Raw genomic sequence first — 22392 nt, 5'->3', positions numbered from 1 at the left:
TGGAGATGATTTCTGAAAAGCTGTGATTCAGAAAAGTTACTGAATGTCACTGTGATGTTTTCTGAAAAATCCTTTCGCCAGGATTTCTTCTCCTGGCAAGATGAGAAGCCTCAGCTTCTCCATGCTTTGCTGCTTTGGAATGTGATTTGGAGAATCGTTTACCCAGCATGTGAATTGTTTTTAATTAACGGCCAATCACAGCCAGCTGTGTTGGACTCTGAGTCTGTCATGGGTTTTTATTATTCATTCTTTTCCAGCCTTCTGAATGTATCCTTTCTCTTTCTTTAGTATAGTTTTAGTATATAATTTCTATGATGTAATGTAATGTAATGTAATGTAATGTAATGTATAATGTGATGTAATATAATGTGATGTAATATAATGTAATGTAATGTTATAATATGATATGGTATAATATAATATAATATAATATAATATAATATAATATAATATAATATAATATAATATAATATAATATAATATAATATAATATAATATAATATAATATAATATAATATAATATAATATAATATAATATAATATAATATAATATAATATAATATAATATAATATAATATAATATAATATAATATAATATAATATAATATAACATAATATAACATAAATCAGCCTTCTGAGAACTCGGAGTCAAATTCTCATCTCTCACCTCGTCCTGGGGACCCTCACAACACCACACCTGAACCCTGTCCTTCCTTGGCTGTGGAGCTGTGCCTGTCCCTCCCAGAGGAAGGTCTGTGGTATTTTCTGAGACCTCCATCATTGAGGAATTGAGAATCTGACTCCATGTTCTCAGAAGGCTAATTTATTATTTTATGATCCATGTTATATAAAAGAATGTTATACTAAATATTAAACGATACTAAATAATAGAGAAAGGATATAGACAGAAGGCTAGAAGATAATAACGAAAACTCGTGACTCTTTCCAGAGCCTTGGCACAGCATGACCATGATTGGCCAATAAGTAAAAACAATTTACATGAAACCAATCAAACAAGCACCTGTTGGATAAACAATCTCCAACCACATTCCAAAGCAGCAAAACACAGGAGAAGCAAATGAGATAATATTGTTTTCCTTTTTCTCTGAGGCTTCTCAGCTTCTCAAGAGAAACTCCTGGGCAAAGGGATTTTTCCAGAAAATATGACAGTGACAAAAGTCAATACCAAACCCTCCAAATTATCCCTTCTCCAAGATCTAAGAGCAGAAAACAGCCCCATTTCTGCCTGATAAATTGTTTCTGAGGTGTTTTTCCAGATGGGAATTGTGTCTGAATGTGCAATAATGCTCCTCTGGCTCCTGTCGGGGCCACCAGGGAGATAACACAGCTTTGGGCAGAGCTGCTCCCCTCCATCTGTTCCTCCCTGAGCTGGACATGGGGGCTCTGGATAGTTTGGGACACACTGTCCTGCCATGAGGAGGAGTGGGTGCTGGGGATAATTTAGGGGAAATTTAACGAGGGAAGATGGAGAGGAACAGGGGTACAGCCATTTGTTGGAATAAAATTATTTATTTTTACTTAGAGAAGGGGAAACTGAGAGGTGTTTTAAAAACCTCTATTCTTTTTATTTCCATGTGATGGGTGAGACAATATAGATGTTGTAATTCATGTTATTACAATTAGAAGTTAACTATTTCCTAATTATAATATTTTATGAGCAATTTTTTTCTTATTAGTTTTTGTCACACTCTACTGTAAATGTTTTAAAGTTAGTTATCTAAAATTAATTTTTATGGGTCTTACTATAACGTAATATATAGTTCTATTTCTCTAAAGTATCCAGTCTTATTTGCAGGGCTGTCTTTTGAAACTTTTTTCCAGTTCTATTTCTCTCTCAACAATATTTGTCTTAATCTATAGTATTTCTACTAGATTATTTGTCTTAATCTAGTATTTCTAGGTCAGTATTTTTTATCTTAAGGTTTGTATACAAATGTATGGTATGTGAGTCTTCTGTCAGGCTTTGAGAATTTCCTACAAATCCATTTCCCACATTTCCCCCTCTCTCTTGAGTAGAAAAAAAAGGTTTTTATGGTTTTGTTTATTGATTGTTTCATATAGTGACGTATATAAGGTATTATTATTAATATTGTTATTATAATAATGTAATTAATTACTATATTATAGTAATTAATAATTACTATAGCAATTATTAAGCATTAATTACTATAGTAAGCCATTATTACTATATAAGCCATCAATGTGTCACTGTCCCCAGCTGTCCTGGCTGTCACTGAGAGCTGCTGGCAAGATGAGGACACTTAAAATTAAGAATTAGTCTCTTACAAATGATGGAAACTGGGTAACTTTGCTGAATTCTTTATTGCCTGCGTAGATACCTAATGACCATGTTTCCTCTTCTTTCTTTGGGATGAGTGATGCAAAAAAATCCTCATGAACTGAGAGTTTCCCCATTTTCTTTGTCTGTTTTCAGCATCCAGACCTGTCTTGTGTTCATTTCTGAGCACAAGGCTCCACTTTGCTTTCCCTCCACCTTTCCCTGCCCAATGTGGAGTTTTCCCTGCTCAATATGGAATTTTTTCCTGCCCAATGTGAGTTTTTCCTGGAGCTGTCCCCCAGCCAGGGCAGGTCCGGGTGTCACCTCAGTAATGAGGGACCAGGCTCTCCACACCTGGCATAACTTAAAAAGTGAGATTTACTCTGATGGAATTAAGAAAACTTTAGGGAATCTAACCTAATTTATATAATTTCATGAAATTATTGTTCATGAATGGCTTTTTTCATATGTTTTTGAATTTTTCAGTCTCTCAAACTGAGGTAAAATGTAGAAGCAGAGGATTTTGGTCAGTGCCAGCTCTGTACCCGTGTGTCTTGTGGAAGCCTCACTGCAGTTTGGATTGTGATGAATTCTTTTGCCTAATTTTTATCTAAAATCCAGTTGAGAAAATACCTGAGCTCCTTCCTTTCCCTCTGAAACCTTGCAGAATCAGAGCTCAATGGTGAATAGATGGAAATTACTGCTCAAATTTCCTTTGGTTGCTCTGATTTTATTTACAGTGATTAACATTTTGGTTCAAAATTAAACCACCGTTGCTTTTTAATTAGCAATTAGATGGACAAATGGGTGAAAGCCCTGCAGATTTGGGTGGTTTTGGCAGTGATTTCGAGGAGCTGCAGCCCCCGGCAGATGGCAGTGCTGGACTGGATGGAGCTGGGACCTGCTCTCCTCCAGCCTGGCAAGGGGCAGGAGCTCAAACTCGCTCCAAAAATTGGTTATTCCCTAAAAACACACCTGGCAGCAATGGATCTTGGTTTGCTCTGCTTCCCTTTCCTGGAAAAGAGGCGGCCTGCGCACCCCAGTGAGTCTGAAATGGCTGGAGGTGCAAACTCATCTAAAGAAATGCAGGATTTCTGTCTTGGGTGATCCTGGTGGAGCTGACAGAAATGTGAAATGCATTTAGGAGAAATGCCCATAAACACAAAAACCTTTTTTAAAAGTCTCAAAGATTTGCTTTGGTTTCCCTTAATTCTTCAAAAAGGAATCTGCCTTTTTTCCCCCTTCACAATCAGTGCATATTATGGCTGGATTATCAAAAAAAAAATGAGATCCGCTAATAAGAAATCTTAAAAATAGCCTCAAAACAAAACATAATAATACTTCAGATTCTGTATGCAACTCAACAGGGCAATTTTTATTGGTTTTAATTAGCTGCTGGGTGGTGGAACAGGGTAATTAATTAATAAGAATGGAGAAACTCAGAGTGCAGGAGCTTGCAATGAAGTTAATGAGTGCAATGCTCACCAGGTGTGTTCTGGTTGCTATGGGAAATAGGGGCTGGTTCAAAAAGTCATAAAAACTACTGGGGGTAAGAAAGAACCTCTAAAGTGAAAGAGAAGAGGTGAAAATATAGAAAATCTTGACTTCATAAGTAGTCAGAAAGATTCATGGACTTGCTGTTAAAAAAATTAATGGAATTAATGGCAGCGTCTGTGAATCCTTGTGAATTTTCTTTTGCTTGTGCTGTTGGGATCTTGGGCATTACTTGCTCATTTTGTGCGCTCCAGTTTCTCCCCTGCTCACAAATGAGAAAGAGAAGGATTTGAGAGGGAACTGGCAGAGTGCCATTGTGTGGGAGTTTGATAGGAGAGCTGCCTGGGATCAGTGTCTGCTGGAGCTGCACACTAATTTGTGTGGAGGCAGTAGCAAAGCAGGCTGACAGCAGCAGCCTTCCCTTCTCTAAACTTGCAGGATGGACACCCTGGGTCTGCAGCTCCAAGAGCTTTTCAACACATCCTGGATTTGTGTCCCGGCAGGATTGCTGTGGAATAATCAGGAACACATTCTCCCTCTGAGGGCTGTTGTTGTTTACTGGCTGGGAGGATCCTGCTTGCCCAGAGTCATAAATTCACAAGTGAAAATATTTACCAGTAACCAACCCAGCCTGGGCTCTTACATAACCAGGGCTGCTCTGGGGGGCTCTGCCAAATGGCAGCTCCTCCATGGGAAAGGCATTCCCACCCCTTCTCCTGAGGGGCTGCAGCCTTGGGGGTGACCAAGGAGGGGACCACAGCCCTGTGCAGCTCCTGGGGGACCGTGGGTGAGTCCCACGGGATGGGGTGGGCTGGCTGCAGTTCGTCTCCTCAGGGAACATGGGTGAATCCCAGAGAATGAGCTGAGTGGAAGCAGTTCACCTCCTAGGGCATCTTGGCTGCATCACCCAGGATGAGGTTGGTTCCAGTTCATCTCCTGGGGGGCCATGAGTGAATCCCACAGGATGAGATTGGTAGGTCCAGTTCATCTCCTCAGGGACCTTGGGTGAATCCCACAGGATGAGCTGGGCTGGTTCCAGTTCATCTCCTGGGGCACCATGGCTGGATCCCACAGGATGAGGTCGGGTCCAGTTCATCTCCTGGGGCACCATGGGTGAATCCCACAGGATGACATGGACCGGGTCCAGTTCATCACAGGTGAGTCCCACAGGATGGAGTAGGTGGGACCAGTTCATCTCCTCAGGGACCATGGGTGAATCCCCCAGAATGAGCTGAGTGGGACCAGTTCATCTCCTGGGGGGCCATGAGTGAATCCCACAGAATGAGGTGCCTTGGGACCAGTTCATCTCCTCAGGGAGCATGGGTCAATCCCAGAGGATGGGGTAGGTAGGTGGGTCCAGTTCAACTCCTGGGCACCTGGGTGAATCCCAAAGGATGAGCTGGGCTGGATCCAGCTCCTCTCCTGGGGGGCCAGGGGTGAATCCCACAGAATGAGGTGGGCTAGGTCCAGATCATCTCCTGGGGCACCTTGGGTGAATCCCACAGGATGAGGTGGATAAATCCAGTTCATCTTCATGGTGTACCCCAAGGACGGGGAGAGTGGGTGCAGTTCATCTCCAGGGAACCCTGGGTACATCCCCCAGGATGAGGTTGGTTCCATTTCATCTCCTCAGGGACCCTGGGTCAATCCCACAGGATGAGCTGGGTTGGTTCCAGTTCACCTCCTAGGCACCCTGGGTGCATCCCCCAGGATCAGGTTGGTTCCAGTTCATCTCCTGGGGCACCACTGGTGAATCCCACAGGATGAGCTGGGCTGGCTCCATCCCCTGGGCACCCTGGGCTCAGGGCTGTGTGAAATTCACCCAGGCAGAGCTCAGCCCCACTCAAATCTCTGAGATTTCAGAACAGGCTTTGCTGTTGTGTGCAAAAACACGCAGAGAGGTCCTGTTCTCACCCCCTGTAGGCACAGGGGGAATTAATGCTATGGCTCTGAACCCTGCAATTATGTAATTATTGCACCGTGGGGCTGTGTGTCAGGAGAGAGTGCTTGTCTGCATCTCAGTTGCTTCATGCCTCTTACACTGCCATGTTTTGGCAGTAAATCTCAGATCCGACAACATTTAGCTGTGCAAAAAAAAAAAAAAAAAAAAAAAAAAAAGAGGGAAGGGGAAGGGCAGATCATCCCCAAACCCCAAACCCCTGGTGCTCCCAGCTTCCCCACTGCAGAGCTGGACATGCCCTGAGTGCTGCAGATCTTGGCTGGGAAATTCTGCACCAAATCCTTGTGGAGCCTGTCTGATTCCAGTGGTTGTTAAGCTCTGAAAACTTGGCTTGTTTTTGCTGTGCAAATGGTGAGGAGGGTGTGAGCCATGGTGGGAATTTGTATTATTTAATGGCATAGTTACACCAAAATGAGTGTGCCTCTCTCTGGCAGAGATTTTCTGGTTTTAATTCAGCTCCTGATCAGATGCACCATGAGCAAATCAAGTGTTTGCACAGCTGCCTGTCACACACCACTGTCAGCAAAGCCCTTTCCATCTCTGCCGGCTTCTCCTTGGTCACAGCATCCTCACCTTGGGCTTCTCTTTTACAGATTCCAGCAGATTTTCCTGGCTTTGAGCTTTATGGGCTGTTCCTGTGCAGGAATTTTTAAAATCCATTTTCCCAAGGTCAGGCTCACCTGGGGAAGGGATATAATGTCATGTCTGGAGCAATACTTGGATGCCAGTTTATTGTTGTGTAAAACACAGCTCACAAACCAGCAGTACTGGAAAATTCTGTTGTTCCCTAATCAGTAGTGAGAAGCTGAAAAAAACCTCAAAACACAGGCCCTTGGTTATTTGGCTTTTTAGAGAATATTGAAATCAATAAACCAAGCATGGGTTTTTGAAGTACAGACAAAATGATGTGATTGTATTTCAAGGTGTAATATTGAACTACAAGGTGGTGAGTTTAGTTCTCTAACACACTTGGGAAACTAAAAAACCATGAAAAGGTGATACTGGCAAAAACATTTTCTGCTTTCTTGGTACCCATTTGCACAGAGAATTATCTGTACAATGTAATTCCCGTGGCTACTGGAATGTGAGAATTGTGGGGTAATTGAGTTTTTGTGGCAGCATTCTGGACTTTTCTCTGGAAATGCATGTCTCTGAGGCTCATTCTTCATCAGAACTGATAAATTATTTTTGTTTTCTGCTGAGCACAGTGTGTGAAATCCTCCTTCACTCAAGAAGGGGAAACTGCACTGGAAGTACCACCCAGACCCACATTTAGAGTCACAGGAAACTCATGAAACCAATGGAAACTCTGGGTATGAGTGAGAAAAAAGCCCACCTTGAAATATTCATTAATTCACCTGCAAATAGCAGAGTATCACAGACAACATCAGCAATTAGCAATAATTTAATCCATGGGGATGGCAGTGATTAATTTCACTATGATTTTTGCTAATGCTGCATGAAACACATCAAGAGTGTTCTGACTGCTCTGTTAATGTGCTTTTTCTGGTAGATTTAAGCAATTTGTGAGTTAGGTTCATGCCTTTGGTGCCTATCACCCATCCCTGAGCACAGGCAGGCACTGAAATATTCCAAATATTTCCATGCACCCCCTCCCTGTGACTGCTGCCCCAGAGGGGCTGACACCTGGGCAGGTCCCTTAGAGCAGGGAATTCAGGACTTTGACCATGGATCTGTTTCCCAGTGATTGGAAGCCATTTTTGGCCAATCTCATCTGCATTTCTTCCTACAGGAGAGGGCAGCAAAAGCCATGAGCTCCTTTCCTTCCTCAGAAACCAAGATGAGGTTTTCTGATTGATCCACTCAAAAAAAAACCCCAAAAACAAGGGCAGCACGTGATTGTATTGAGTATAAACATAAAAACATAAATTTCAGCTGCATGACAAAGAAAATTGAAACATAAAATGCTGTTTTACATCAATTATTTGGGCTTTTTGTTCAAATGTGGCCTCAGGTATTCTTGTAATGTGATGTTAGTGGCAGTGCATGACTTGCATCTTCCCCCTCTTTCTTTCCTCCCTTTGAGTGCTTCATTCAGAGCCTGAGAGAGGTTTTTAAGATGCAGTTTCTGTGTTAAATTCAGGATCCTCAAATGTGAAAATTCAAACATTTTTCGCAGTGCAACACGTTGTATATGGAGTGACACTGTCATCTCTCCAGGCATAAATTATTCAAGTTTACCTCAGAGTCTCACATCTTCCTGAGAAACATCTGAACCATCGTGAACAACTTGGTATAAATAGAAAAATTAAAATCAGATGCATTTCTGATGAAAAAATGGACTGGATTCAGTCTCAGAGGCTCTTTCACTCCATGCTGGTTTATCTGGCTTTTCAAATGTTGCCAGAAATTATCTGTAAAGTCCTCAGGTTCACTGGATTTTCTTTACCTCAATAAGAAAAAATAAACTTACCTACCTTTTGCTTATCTTCCTAGCTGGTTTGGATTTTCCCTGTCACAAACTATTCCCAGGGGCTGCACTGTGGGACAGTTTTGCCATTTATTCAAGTTGATGTGCCTGCCTTTCTGAACAGGATTGCTCAATAACTGTTTGTGCTCCTTTATCTTGCTTATCAGCAGATGAAATGGAAAGGATGGACTACTTAGTTGGTAGGGAAATGCCATAATTTGTTACTTTATCTTGGATTATTTGCTCCAGGAGATAAGGAGTTCAGGGCCAAAGGTGCAGATTGAGGCTTGAGCAGCAATAAAAGCTGGATTCAGAGCTGTAATATTTCGTAATTTGGCTGGCAGTGTTTTCCTGTAGAAAAGTTGGAACTTTCTGTTCATCTCATGAGTACAAAATATTTTTATGACCCCAGCCCTGGGAAAGTGTAGTAGCAGCCCTAACGAGTCTAACAGATTTGGAAAAGGTTAGAATATGTTGCATCTCGTATTGGGTCTTCTGCTGGTGAGGGAATGAACATTTTAAAATACTCATTTGTCATCCCTTTGCAAAAAAAAAAAAAAGGAGCTCCCAGGAGTTACATCGTGACCATTAATCTTGCAGAGAAGAAACGGGCTAATGGTAAATATTACATAATGGGAGGTGTGGGATTTTGAGACATTACCAGCAAGGCAGACTTGGTGTTTGGGCATGAAAGAGGGCTTGTTTCACCTTGAGTGGGCAGAAAATGAGGCATTTTCAGTTGAGCATGCTGTTTGAAAGACCCAGAAAAATCTCAGTTCAGGAGTAGGAGGCACTTTCTGCTGCATTGCATCCCCAGTGAAAACACTGCTCAGGCACAGACAGAAACCCTCCAGAATAAAAAGGATTGGAAGGATAAAAAGTGGAAAGAATAAAATGGCTCTGTTTAGTTGAAATGATCAGAGTAGGGGGGTTTGATGCATGCCAAGGGATGGGAGAACTTGTTAAAAAGGAAAGGAAAGGAAAGGAAAGGAAAGGAAAGGAAAGGAAAGGAAAGGAAAGGAAAGGAAAGGAAAGGAAAGGAAAGGAAAGGAAAGGAAAGGAAAGGAAAGGAAAGGAAAGGAAAGGAAAGGAAAGGAAAGGAAAGGAAAGGAAAGGAAAGGAAAAAGGACTGGCAATGAATTAGGAGAATAAAAAAGGGATTGAGGTGAAGGTTATGGAAGCCTCTGAAGGTGCCACAAGTAAAGTTGTTGCGAAAAAACTCCCTACCTTTCTAGCAAGAACTGTGTGAAGCCCAGACAGGGAAATGGAATAATTGCTGCTTAATAAAATTGTGTTCTTTATTTCTAGCTGGGCTATGAGTTATTTTTGAATGAGTTTTTAGAGCTGGATCTCTTTGGGCAGGGAAATCCTCCCCTGGGGAGTGTTTACTGTGGTTTTTCAGGAGTGTGGCCAAGAGAAGGGAGTGGGGAAGGGGATGAGGCTGCCGACAGGACCCTCATGCTTGGGTTCTAAGCAGGTTTTAAACAAAGATTTTTGCTCCAGGCTGCAGAGGGGAGGGCAGGGAATCCCTGCAGAGGAGGAACAGGGGTTCCTGCAGGGCTCTCCTGCTCTGCTCAGTGTGAGCTCTGGGGTGGCTGTGCCCTCCTGTGTGCAGTTTTATCTTCTATTTTTTTTTTGCCAGGGATGGGATTAAATGTGTGAGATGGAATTTCTTGTTGGGACTCAGGTGTTTATTGGTTTTATCTATGTCACAGTCTCACATACTGTGAGTTCTACTGCACTTCAACAAACTAAAAATGGAGTCGTGTCTCTCTCTCTACAAGGACTTTTAAGCCTAAACTGTTCAATTAAGAAATGACACCTAAATTTTTTTTACTTTTAACGCAATAACCAAACACCCATGGCCTGCAATGGGGAATTTTTATCCAATTACACAAAACCATCGAAGCCCATGGAGAAGAAGGTGAAGAAGGTGAAGAAGAAGGAACAGGCTCCACCCTAAAACTTCCATCTTGCTTTATATATATTACTATATTTTAAACCCTTAAACTCTGAGTTTTCCATCCTGTGATATTACACACTTTTATTTAAACTCCACGCCCACAATCCCAGTTCTATCATTTAATTTTATCCCAGCTCTATCCATCAATTCTGGAAGCTCCTCCAGGGCCTCAGGTCAGTGCAGTGTTCTCCTGGGGGTCAGTGCCTGGCAGCACAGAAAGTCTGAAATTCTCATTTTCCAGGGTTCCAACACTGGTGTTCCTCTACAAATGGGCAGCTCAGAGGTGCAGAAATCCTGGCAGAATTCACTGGGACAGTGCCATGGGCAGCCCAGCTGGGAGGGCTGTGCTGAGATGCACCAGGACAGCAACCCTTGCCTTTGTTCCCAGTAATTCTCTTTCCATGTGTTATGGTTGACAACTCTGGTACAGAAATGTTTGATGCAGAGATTTCAGGTACAGAGACACCATGAAAGCTCAGACATATTTTGCACAAACAGCTTTTTTTGTTGTTGTTCTTTTTTATCAGCAGTTTATTTTCCCCTTCAAAATGATGGAGTGAGAGTGAAGAAGTGCATCAGTCATGTCCTACCTGCCGTGCTGGGGAAAAAATGTACGAAATAAATCAAATTTCAGTCGGTGTTTCTGTGAATTGTCACCTCCTGGGGTGGGGGTTGAGATGCACCAGGACAGGAATCCTTGCTTTGTTCCAAATAATTCTCTTTCTATCTGTTATGATTGACAACTCTGGTATAGAAATATTTGATGCAGTGATTTCAGACACCATGAAACCTCAGACATATTGGCAGAAACACCTTTTTTTTGTTGTTGTTGTTTTTTATCAGCAGTTTATTTTCCCCTTCAAAATGATGGATGAAGAAGTGCATCAGTCCTGTCCTAGCTGGCGTGCTGGGCAAAAAAATGTACGAAATAAATCAAATTTCAGTTGGTGTTTCTGTGAATTGTCACCTCCTGGAGTGGGTGACTGTGTCCTTGCCATGGAGAGGGCATTGCACCCAGCTGGGTGATGAGCAGCAAAGCAGAATTGTGAGCCATGGAAGCTTCTGGAATCACCAGTGCTGTCCCAGGCCAGGAAAGGCACTGCTGTGCAGATTTACAGCTAAATGCAGATTGTCATTAGTGTGATGGAGCCCAGCCCAGCAGGGAGCACTGCCAGAGCCAAAAGTCGCTCAGAGCCACACAGAGTCTGGTGTGTTCTGACATTTATCTTGTGCTGCTGGCTGCTCCTCCTGAGGCAGTCTCTGCCTGAGGCAATACCTGGAGAAAGCATCACTGTTTGATGGGAGAGTGAAAGAGGGGCTGGGGCAGGGGCCAGGGGCGGAACTGCGCCGTGCAGACACAAAGAGAACGTGATTTAAACCCAGACAGCTCTTTGCAGAATCTCAGTAACATTTAGGGATATCAAGGCCTTTCAGAGTCAGGTTTTAAGCAGGATTATTTTTGGTTCCGTATCAGCCTTTTTTTTTTTTTCAGAAATGTGGAACAAGTAAATAAAGGAAAGCCTTAAATCACTGTGGTTAATTCTATTTAAGCATGATAACCTCATCAGGGGTGAGTTACCCAAAGGAAGCACAGCAAATGCTGGTGCTGTCAGCCGTAGAGCACAAGGATGCTGACACAGAAATCCCCCCTGGTGTCAGTGGGATGGGGTTTAATTCCCATAAAATGAAAATGCTGTGCAGATCTTATCGTGCACTGGTTTTGTTAACAGCAGCTTGTGGTCTTCCTGTGTTTACAAAAGTCTTTTTTAATTGAGCTAAAGAACAAATGATTTCTAAGCCCATTTGAACTTGAAGACTGGGCTCAACTTGAAATCTTAACTTGAAGACAAGATTTTGTTTCTCTTCATCTTTTTCTGGCCTATCACTGAGACACTTTTAAATTCCATGGAATTCTGGCTGGGTCTGTGTCATTTGTCAGCATCTTTACATGGAGTTCACTGATAATTGCAGTAAATTATTTGGGAATATTCTTTATTTATTTATTTATTTATTTATTAAATATATATATATGTGTGTGTGTATGTGTGTATATATAAAATTATTATAAATTTATTTATTTATTAAAATAAACTATTCCCAGTAAATTATTTGGGAATATTCTGTATATGTATATATCTATATATCTATATATACATATATACATATATATGTCTATATATATACAGTAAATTAATTGGAAGAATATTCTGTATATATATGTATGTATATAAAGATACATATACACACACACAAACACACATATATATATGATCTATACATATAGAATATTTGGGAATATTCCGTATACACACACACACATATATATAATTTATACATATAGAATATTTGAGAATATTCTGTATATATATGCATACACATATATATGCCTATATATATGCCTATATATATATATATATATATATATATATATATATATATATATATATATATATACACTTGGGAATATTCTGTATATATATATACACACATATATGATATATGCACAGAATATAGAATATTTGTGAATATTTTGTATATATATGCACACACACACATATATATGATATACACATATAAAATATTTGGAAATATTCTGTATATATATACACACACATATATATTTATATACATATATAGAATATTTGGGAATACTCTGTATATATATATATTTCTGATATATACATATAGAATATTTGTGAATATTCACCAGATATATACAAATATACATATATACAAATATATATACACAAATATATATATATACGAATTTTTTTGTATATATATATATTTTGTGAACATTCTGTATATATATATACACATATATATGTGATTAATATATATAGAATATTTGTGAGTATTCAGTATACATGCACACACATAGATATGTATGTGTATATATATGTATTTATATATATATATATATATATATATATATATATATATATATATATATATATATTAAACCAAGTTTCATGGCATAGTAAGATACTGTGGAACTGTAGGTAGATGCTGTGTAGCTGAACAAGGAAATAAATCAGATTTATTATTTATATATTTGAACCCCCTTTAATGACTCTGCCTCATTGCTTGTCCTTGGCAAAGTTCAGTGAGTGGAGCGAGTTCAGGCTGCCTCTGTGGCAGCTGCACATTCTCTGCTGGTTTAATTTTAAATATGAATTGTGCAGCGAGAAATGCATCAATATTTCAGGTGTTCTGAGCAGCCTCTGTGGGCAGCATCCCTTCCCCAGCTCTCTGCTCTCTCCGCAGCCTTTGGAAAGTGGTGGAGCTTCAGGTGGATGATTTGTGATTTGCTTCCTTTTCTTCTTGACCTACAATGCAGAAGCCATCCACACAGCAGAGCAGTGTCGCTGTAAGCACCCCTGGTTTGGGGTGTGTTTGGTTTTTAGTGCTCACCTTACCCTGCCCAAAGCCCTGTCCTGGACAGCTCTGGAGCTGTTACAGCCATCCCACACCCTGTGCCAACAGGAATGAGCCTCGACAGGAATCTGAGACTGAAATTGAGGGGAATTCTGTAAATAAATAACACCAAACAATTGCATTCCTCAGCTGCCCTCTGTAAAAAATAAAATCAATTACCATAAGCATGTAGTGAATGTCATTATGACAGGACTGCCTCTTTCATTTACTGCAAATGGGGAATAATTCAGGCAGGGAATGGCTGGATTTCCAAGGTAAAGCAAATAAAATTAAAACTAGGTTCTGTTTCACAATAACCACATGCCAACTAATGCTTAGACTTTGTTATGAAATGTTCAAGTCATGAAACTCTCAGTTGTTCTTCAGAGATACCTGTGGAGTTTTTGGGGGTTTTTTTGGGTTAGGGTTGGGATTAAATGTGTAAAATGGTATCCCTTGTTTGGATTTAGATGTTTATTAGTTTTATTTATATTATAGTTTTACAACTTGTGAGTTTTATAGTACTTTGATAAACTAAAAATGGTGTTGCATTTTTATAAGGCTTTTTAGGGATGAACAGTTTAATTAAGAAATTACACCTAAATTATTTTCATTTTTAACTTAATAACTAATTACTCATGGTTTGCAATGTGGAATTTTTAATCTAATTACACAATACTACTTAAACTTATAAAGAAGAAGGATTAATTTTTAAAACTTTTATCTTTATTTATATATATTATCATATTTTCAAACTTTAAACTCTAAGTTTTCTACTGTGTGATATTACACACTTTTATTTACTCTACACACCCACTATCCCAGTTCTATCATTTAATTTTGAAGCTTTCTCCATGGCCTCAGGTCAATGCAGTGTTCTCCTGGGGATCAGCACAGAAAGTCTGAAATTCCCAGGAACCAGGGAATTCCAACAGATACCAAGATAAATTCCTGCAGTCTGTGGCTCAGCATTTGGAGAATATTGTGGAATATTATACATTTTCATGAAAGTTGTTGGCTAAAGCTGCTGCAAAATTGATTTTCTTGAAATGATTGAATGTCGGATTTGTTTTCAAGCCTCAGATTGCTTAACTCCAGTCCTCACTGCTCCTGTTTATTTTCAAAGGTGAAGTCATTTGTTGAAACGTGAATCATGCCAGAGCTTAGCTCTTTGGAGATTGCCTCATATTTGAGCAGAGAGACTGAATTTAGAGTAATAGCATCTCACTAATTAACAGCTAATGAGTGTTTTGGTTATCTCACCAACACATTCTTGGAGTAAAGAGCAGCAGGGTCAGTCCTGGGCTCTCCGTGCTTTCCCAACTCCATTCCTTCTCTCAGAGCTGCCAGTTCCTGAGATGCGTTAGGGCAGCTTTAGGGGGAGTTTTAATCTCTGTATAATTACCATTTAAATTTGAAGAAACTGAGTATTTAAACTGGTTTTCCAGGAGGCAGCTTCACCATAATGTGGCCAAGATAATTGTATTTCAATTAAATGTATCATGTGATTTCCCAGTAATGTACTTCCCTCACCTGTTTCTGCACCAGACATAAAACCCAGGAGCTCATCCTGTTAAATTCTTGGGGACCAGAGCTGGAGTTTGAAGTGTTTTGTGCAGTGGTGAATGTTTAGTTTTTCAGAGGGGCATTAAAGCTAAAGTCTGTTGATGTGAGTTGGGTGCAGATCCCTGATTATGGGAACCTTCCTCCAGCTCAAATCTCCTGGTTTGTCCCATAAAACACATCCAGAATCCCCAAAGCTTCCAAGGGGTGATGCTCACATTCCTCTTAAGGAATTCCAAAGCAAATTTGGAAAGATAAACAAGTGATTAATGGTATTTCTGTAAATTAGGTTCATGTTTAACTTCTACTTTTAGTATGGGCAAAAATATTTGGTAACACTAAGCTGAGTGTGCACCTCCTAGAACAGAACAATGGATTTCAAACTTCATGTTTCCTGTGTATTTATTGCAATAATACAGTTAAAAAAATAATAATACAAATGCTTTTTTCTTTTTTTTCTTCTCTCCCATTCCATGTTTATACAGAATTAATGGTTGGGCAATATTTTATTGTGTGATTTCAGTATAAACACTTCTACCATCCATTATCCATATCCTTAAGAAATTTCTTTAACAAATACCCTTATTGTTTATGAAATGCTGCCCAAGGCAGCGTTCACATTTGATTATTAATAAATTTTGTTTATCCACTGTTCAAACCAATGGTGAAATTCTTCTGGATCACAGCAGAAATACATTATTAATATATGTATTGCTATTGCTTTCATTGGGGAGGTAGATTTCATGTAACACAGCAGCATTTTGTTAGATGGAATGCACTAGATGCATTTTGTTAGACGCATTTTGTTTGAAATGCACAAAGCTGCTCTTCGTTAACACTTGAGGTGATGTTCTGTGCTGTTCAGTTTTTGAATTGTGCAATAATTTTTTCCTTGCACAATAAAAAAAAGCAGGGAAGGCACCCTAAGCTTTGGCTTGAGCAAAGGAAACACAGAGAGGCTGATCCCATGTTCCTTCAACAAGATCAGTGTCAGAATAATTCCTTTTTATCCACAGATTTATCTTTTTTGTTGAAATTCTCCTTTAGTCCAAAGCAGACACATGCAGCCTGAGGGATACAAGGGATGGATTCCTGCAGGGAAAGTTTGCAAGGCCTGGATCAGCGAATTCTGTTTTATCCCAGCAACCCTGGTGCATAATAATTACCCATAAACTCTGCTTCACATTAATTATTTCATGCCAAGTCAGTCTAGAGGAAGGAAAATTGATTAGGAACCCAAGCAGGCACTCAAATATCTGACAACAGCAGTCTCCAGTTCTCTGACACTTTAAAAACAATATAAAGTTTCTAAGCACTGGCTTATTCCCAATAAACCAGTTTTTCTAAATGAAATGTGTGGATAAAAATGAATGTGAGTTGTTGTCAGGAAGTTGTGCACAGGGAAATGAATTTCCACTGCCGCTGTTGAATTTTGAGAGCAAGATTGTACCTGTTTAATAGGATTTATTTTATATTGTTTAACAGCTGTGAAAGGTGTACTTCTGGTGTTTCATCATTTCAGTGCATTTTCACCTCAGTGCTGGAAACCACATCATGCTTTTATTACAAAATATTGTGGGAAGGGGCGAAGAATACAAGGGTGGAAAAGAAGGGGAATTGTGCATGTGCAACAGGAGATTTAATATAAAATATATTTATTTAATATAAAATATATTTGTGTGTTTCCACAGGAAGTTTTCTATAGACACTGATTACAGATAAATACATCCTTGATTTTCTCTCCTTTTTTTTTTTTTCCCTGCAGGGCCAAGGCTTTTCGTGGAAAAAAGGTCCATGGAGAGTATGACATAAAGGTGGAACAGGTAACTGGCTTAGCCTGAACGTTATTTTATATATATATATATATATATATATATATATATATATATATATAACATATATGTAAATGTTATTTTTGTATATATTATATATTTTTTATTTTTATTTTTTTATTTTTATAGCTGTGCATTTATAGAAACATATATATTTAATAAATGTGTGTAATCCGTCCCTGGGGGGATTTAAAAGCTCTGTACATGTGGCACTTGGGCACAGGGTTTGGCCTTGGATTAATGATAATGGAGATTATCTGAGAGGGCTTTTAAAACCTCAATGATTCCACGGTTCTCTGTGCATTCATGTAGAGAAATATTCACAATCTTTGTACCCCAAACCCCTCACAATTAAGGAAATTTGAAGGTTTGGGCTGGGGCAAAGTTGATTTTTTCCCCTGGATCTGCTGGGATGTTGGTTTCCTATGTTTCCACTCACAGCTTTGGCTTTAGCTCTTGAATTCTGTTTATCCCAACCTACAGTTTTCCCACTTTTACCCTTCTGCTGGGTAAAAAGTGATAAAGTTTTCCCATTTTTACCCTCTGGGTGTGGGGCTGAGCTTGCAGCTGGGGTTAAACCACCACAGCCCGGTTTTGGCACCCAAAATGGGCTCTTCTGAGGGGATTTTCACCGTCATTTTCACAGCATGAGAAACATCTTGCATTCAGGAGCTGTTGCTTGGAGACTGTGAAGTTCCCAGACACTCCATGAATTACTTGTGGCAGTTCTGTATCACTAATTCCCCTCTCAGGAACAGAAATGTGCTCTGGGTGCAGTCCTGGCTTGTGGGGGTTTAAAAAAATCCGTAATAAATAGGAATAGGCATGGAGATATCATTTAGGGTGCACTATTTACTAAAAAAAAATCCATAATAAATAGGAATAGGCATGGAGATATCATTTAGGGTGCACTATTTATTTAAAAAAATCCATAATAAATAGGAATAGGCATGGAGATATCATTTAGGGTGCACTATTTATTTAAAAAAATCCATAATAAATAGGAATAGGCATGGAGATATCATTCAGGGTGCACTATTTACTAAAAAAAAATCCATAATAAATAGGAATAGGCATGGAGATATCATTCAGGGTGCACTATTTATTTTAAAAAATCCATAATAAATAGGAATAGGCATGGAGATATCATTTAGGGTGCACTATTTATTAAAAAAAATCCATAATAAATAGGAATAGGCATGGAGATATCATTTAGGGTGCAATAGCATTATAGATATTTTATTGAAGCTGAAACTTGAGATTTAAAGAAGTCATTTCACTGCTTTTGAATCTTGAATTGCTCCAATAGATGCTGCTGTACAAAGCATCAATCCTTGAGTTGTTTTGTCTTCTTTTAGAGGTTTTTTTTTGCTTTTTGGGGTATTTCAGGTTGATTTGGGGTTGATTTTAGGCGATTTCGTGTCCCTCACCCTCCCTGGCCAGGTCATCCAGCTCCTACTGGGGCTTTTGGGGTATTTTGGGGTGATTTTGAGATCATTTTTGGTGACTTTTGGTATTTTTATGGCTATTTTTTTTTAATATCTTGGTGGTTTTCTGTATTTTGGGTTTATTTGGGGTTGATTTTGGGTGATTTTGGGTCACTCACCCTCCCTGGCCAGGTCATCCAGCTCCCGCTGGGGGTTTTGGGGAGATTTTGGATGATTTTGGATGATTTCAGGCTTAATTTTGGGTATTTTTATGGAGTTTTTTTTGCATTTTTTGGGTGGTTTTCTGTAAACCTGGAATTCCCTTCCTGTGCTGCTAGAATTTCATCAGGGAGAGCCTGCAAGTTTCTGAGCCACACAAATCCTTTTGTTACACACCAGCTACAAAAAGCAACCACTGCAGTGTCCTGCTACTAATACCATTTATTGTATTATTGTATTATAACAGCATTATTTATTATAGTACTTATTTTTATAGTATTTATGATATTATTATTATTATATATTATATATATTCTTTATTAGATATTATTTATTATATTATTATAATTATATTTATAATATTATATTATATATGTAATATAATATAATATATATTATAATATATATTATAATATATATTATAATGTATATTATTATATATTATATATTATATATTATATATTATATATTATATATTATATATATTCTTTATTAGATATTATTTATTATATTATTATAATTATATTTATTGTATATTATATAATATATATTTTAATATATATTATAATATATATTATAATGTATATTATAATATAATATATATTATATGATGTATATATAATATATATAATTATATATAATGATATAATATATATTATTATATATAACAATAAATATATTATTATTATATTTATTATATATTTACTATATATTTATTATGTAGTATTTATTATATAGTATTTATTTTATAGTACTTATTATCGTTTTTATATTATAGTATTTAATATTTTGTGTTTTAGTATTTTTGTATAGTACTAAATACTATAATATTTTACATTACAGTATTTATTTTTATATTATAGTATTATTTTTATATTATAGTACTTATTTTATATTATAGCATTTTATATAATATATATAATATATATATTATATAATATATATTTATTATAATATATGAACATATATGTATATAATATATAATATATAATATATAATATATAATATATAATATATAATATATAATATATAATATATAATATATAATATATTATATATTATATATTATATATTATATATTATATATTATATATTACATATTACATATTACATATTACATATATACCATATATTATATAATACATAATATATAATATATAATATAATATATATATATTATATTATATATTATATATTATATATTATATATTATATATTATATATTATATATTATATATTATATATTATATATTATATATTATATATTATATATTATATATTAATTTATTATATATTATATATTATATATTATATATTATATATTATATATTAATTTATTTAAATATATATTTATTTTATATTATTGTATTTTATATTTTATATTATAGTATTTATTTTTATATTCTTATTTTTATTTATATTATCATAATTATGTTATAGTATTTATTTTTATATTATTTATTATAGCATTTATTTTGTAGTATTTATTATTTATCACTATTTATTATAGTATTTAGTGTATTATAACAGCAATTATCTCATTTTTACCCTGCCTTTCTCTGCATAGAATGTCTTCTACCACACATTAAGCTTTTTAAATGTTTCGTTAATTGGAGGCGGCTCAGTCTGGGGGTGGATTGAGTGTGCCATTTGCAGCGCCTGCACAGAGACCCCGCTCTGTGCCCCTTTGCCCTGTGCCGGGAGCGCTGGGAGCTGTGAGGGTGCCCGGGCTGGATGCTCCAAGCCCCGGGTGCAGCAGCGGGAGGAGCAGCCCAGCCCTGCCCGCCCTGAGCTCCCGGGGGTGAAATGCCCCCGGGAGGACTCGCAGCAATTCCATTTCTCTGTGACACTCTCCATCCTGTGCTGCTGCTGCTGCTGCTGCTGCCTGGGACAGCACAGACACTTGGGTTTATCCACCAGGAGACAGCTGGCTGCGTTTCAATCCTTCCGCTGGCCGATGGTATTGTGAGGCGCCTTGAGAGCCTAAGCTGGTGAAAGGCTGGGGATAAATGTAAAACATCCTGTCCTTTCCTTTCAAAGCAGATTCAGAGGGTGGGAGCAGCTCCCTTTAAATTCCACATTGCCAGGGTGAGAAGATTCTGAAATAGTGCTTTAATTGAGAATTTTGTGAGACAATTGCTCATTAGCACCAGGTCTTTTTAAAAAAAAAAAGAGTAAATGCACATAAAGAAAATCAAAAGGGTGAGCAGCATGAGGAGACACAAAATGCTATAAGAAAATGTTATCTTAATTCTGCTTTTGTACAGTTTTCTTCAAAGCTTTATGTCAATGTTGAGCCCGTATTAATCTCTTTGATAACACTGTGTAATGCAAAAATATATGTAATAAATAGAATAGAATAGAATAGAATAGAATAGAATAGAATAGAATAGAATACATAATGTATATAATATATATCATCCCTACATTCCCTATATTATATATATAATATAATATATAAATATATATTATATATATCACCCCTACATTTCCCTATATATATAATATGATAAATATAATATAATAAATATAATATAATAAATATAACATAACATAACATAACATAACATAACATAACATAACATAACATAATATAACATAATATATAATGTATATAATCCCTATATTTCCCTATATCATAAATATATATAATATAATACATAGATATATAATCCCTACATGTCCCTATATTATATATATAATATAATATATAAATATATATAATATATATAATCCCTACATTTACCTATATTTTATATATATAATATAATATATATAATATATATAATCCCTACATTTCTGTGCAGACATGGAGGAGTAAACCCACTTGTTACTGCCCCTCAACCCATTTCCACAACATTTTTTTTTACCTTTTGGTCTCTTTAGATTAAAACCTTTTGAAATGTGACAAATGCTGCTGGATCAATGCCCTCTTGGTGCTCATTTTATTTCAAATGTAGATTCTCAGCACTTCAGGCCCCAATGCTGAAAATAAGGAGGTTGGAAAATGAAGGTAAAATAAACCAGACTGACTAACAGGAGCCTTTTCTTCACAGGCAGAATTTTCAGAAATCAACTTGATAGCCCATGCTGATGGCAATTATGCAGTTGATGTCCAAATCATTCGAAATGGCACAAAAGTTGTCAGGTAAGAAAAACTCAATGGAATATCAGCAAAAAGCAATAAATGGCATCATGTGTGCATGGGAAAGGTGCTGAGTGCTTCGGTTGTGTTTGTGGATTTTGAGTCATGCCCCTCAGGGAGAGCAGAAAATAAAACATCTGATTTGTGACAACCTTTTTGTGACAGGGAGGGCACATCTTGACATTTTAATCAAGGGGGAAAATGGATTTATTAAGGGAAGGAAGTCCAGAATAAAGAATACATGGTTGGGAGTTGGGGTTATTGATTTAGGTTTTATGTTTGCTACAGAAGGACCCAAATTTGGTGATTTTGTGCCTGCCAGACTTTCCCAGAATAGCAGAATTTATTTCCAACATGGAATATTTTCTATTGAAACAGACCAAGGCAGTTCCTGGGATATTTCGGCCTGTTTGAAACATTTTGGTTTAAACACCTCACATTTCCCAAGAGCTGTTTTGTCTAAAGAGGATGATGCCAAGGAAGGCAGGGTAAATTTAACTTTTGGTTTTTTTCAGTGAGGACATCAACAGCTTCATAAAAAACAGGGCAAAAGAAAAAATTAAGGAAGTATTAGAAAAGTTTTGTCAGCAAAATTATTATATAGGCTAAATTATTATCAAAACTATATCCAATATTTTGTTT

The 22392-nt window shown here is 37.3% G+C and overlaps 1 protein-coding gene across 1 annotated transcript in view; it reads left to right on the top strand.

Annotated features, from left to right (window-relative positions):
- Positions 1–22392, top strand: part of SYN2 (synapsin II) — a 194057-nt gene that overhangs the window by 57903 nt on the left and 113762 nt on the right. The window contains exons 2-3 of the mRNA XM_063164403.1: positions 16893–16950; positions 21662–21753. Of these exons, the coding sequence (XP_063020473.1) occupies positions 16893–16950; positions 21662–21753 (150 nt within the window). The remainder of the gene's footprint in view (positions 1–16892; positions 16951–21661; positions 21754–22392) is intronic.

The sequence above is a fragment of the Melospiza melodia genome, chromosome 10, assembly GCF_035770615.1.
Source record: "Melospiza melodia melodia isolate bMelMel2 chromosome 10, bMelMel2.pri, whole genome shotgun sequence".
Taxonomy (NCBI): Eukaryota; Metazoa; Chordata; class Aves; order Passeriformes; family Passerellidae; genus Melospiza; species Melospiza melodia.
The sequence above is the reverse complement of the archived record's forward strand: the minus strand, read 5'-3'. Positions and strand labels throughout refer to the sequence as shown.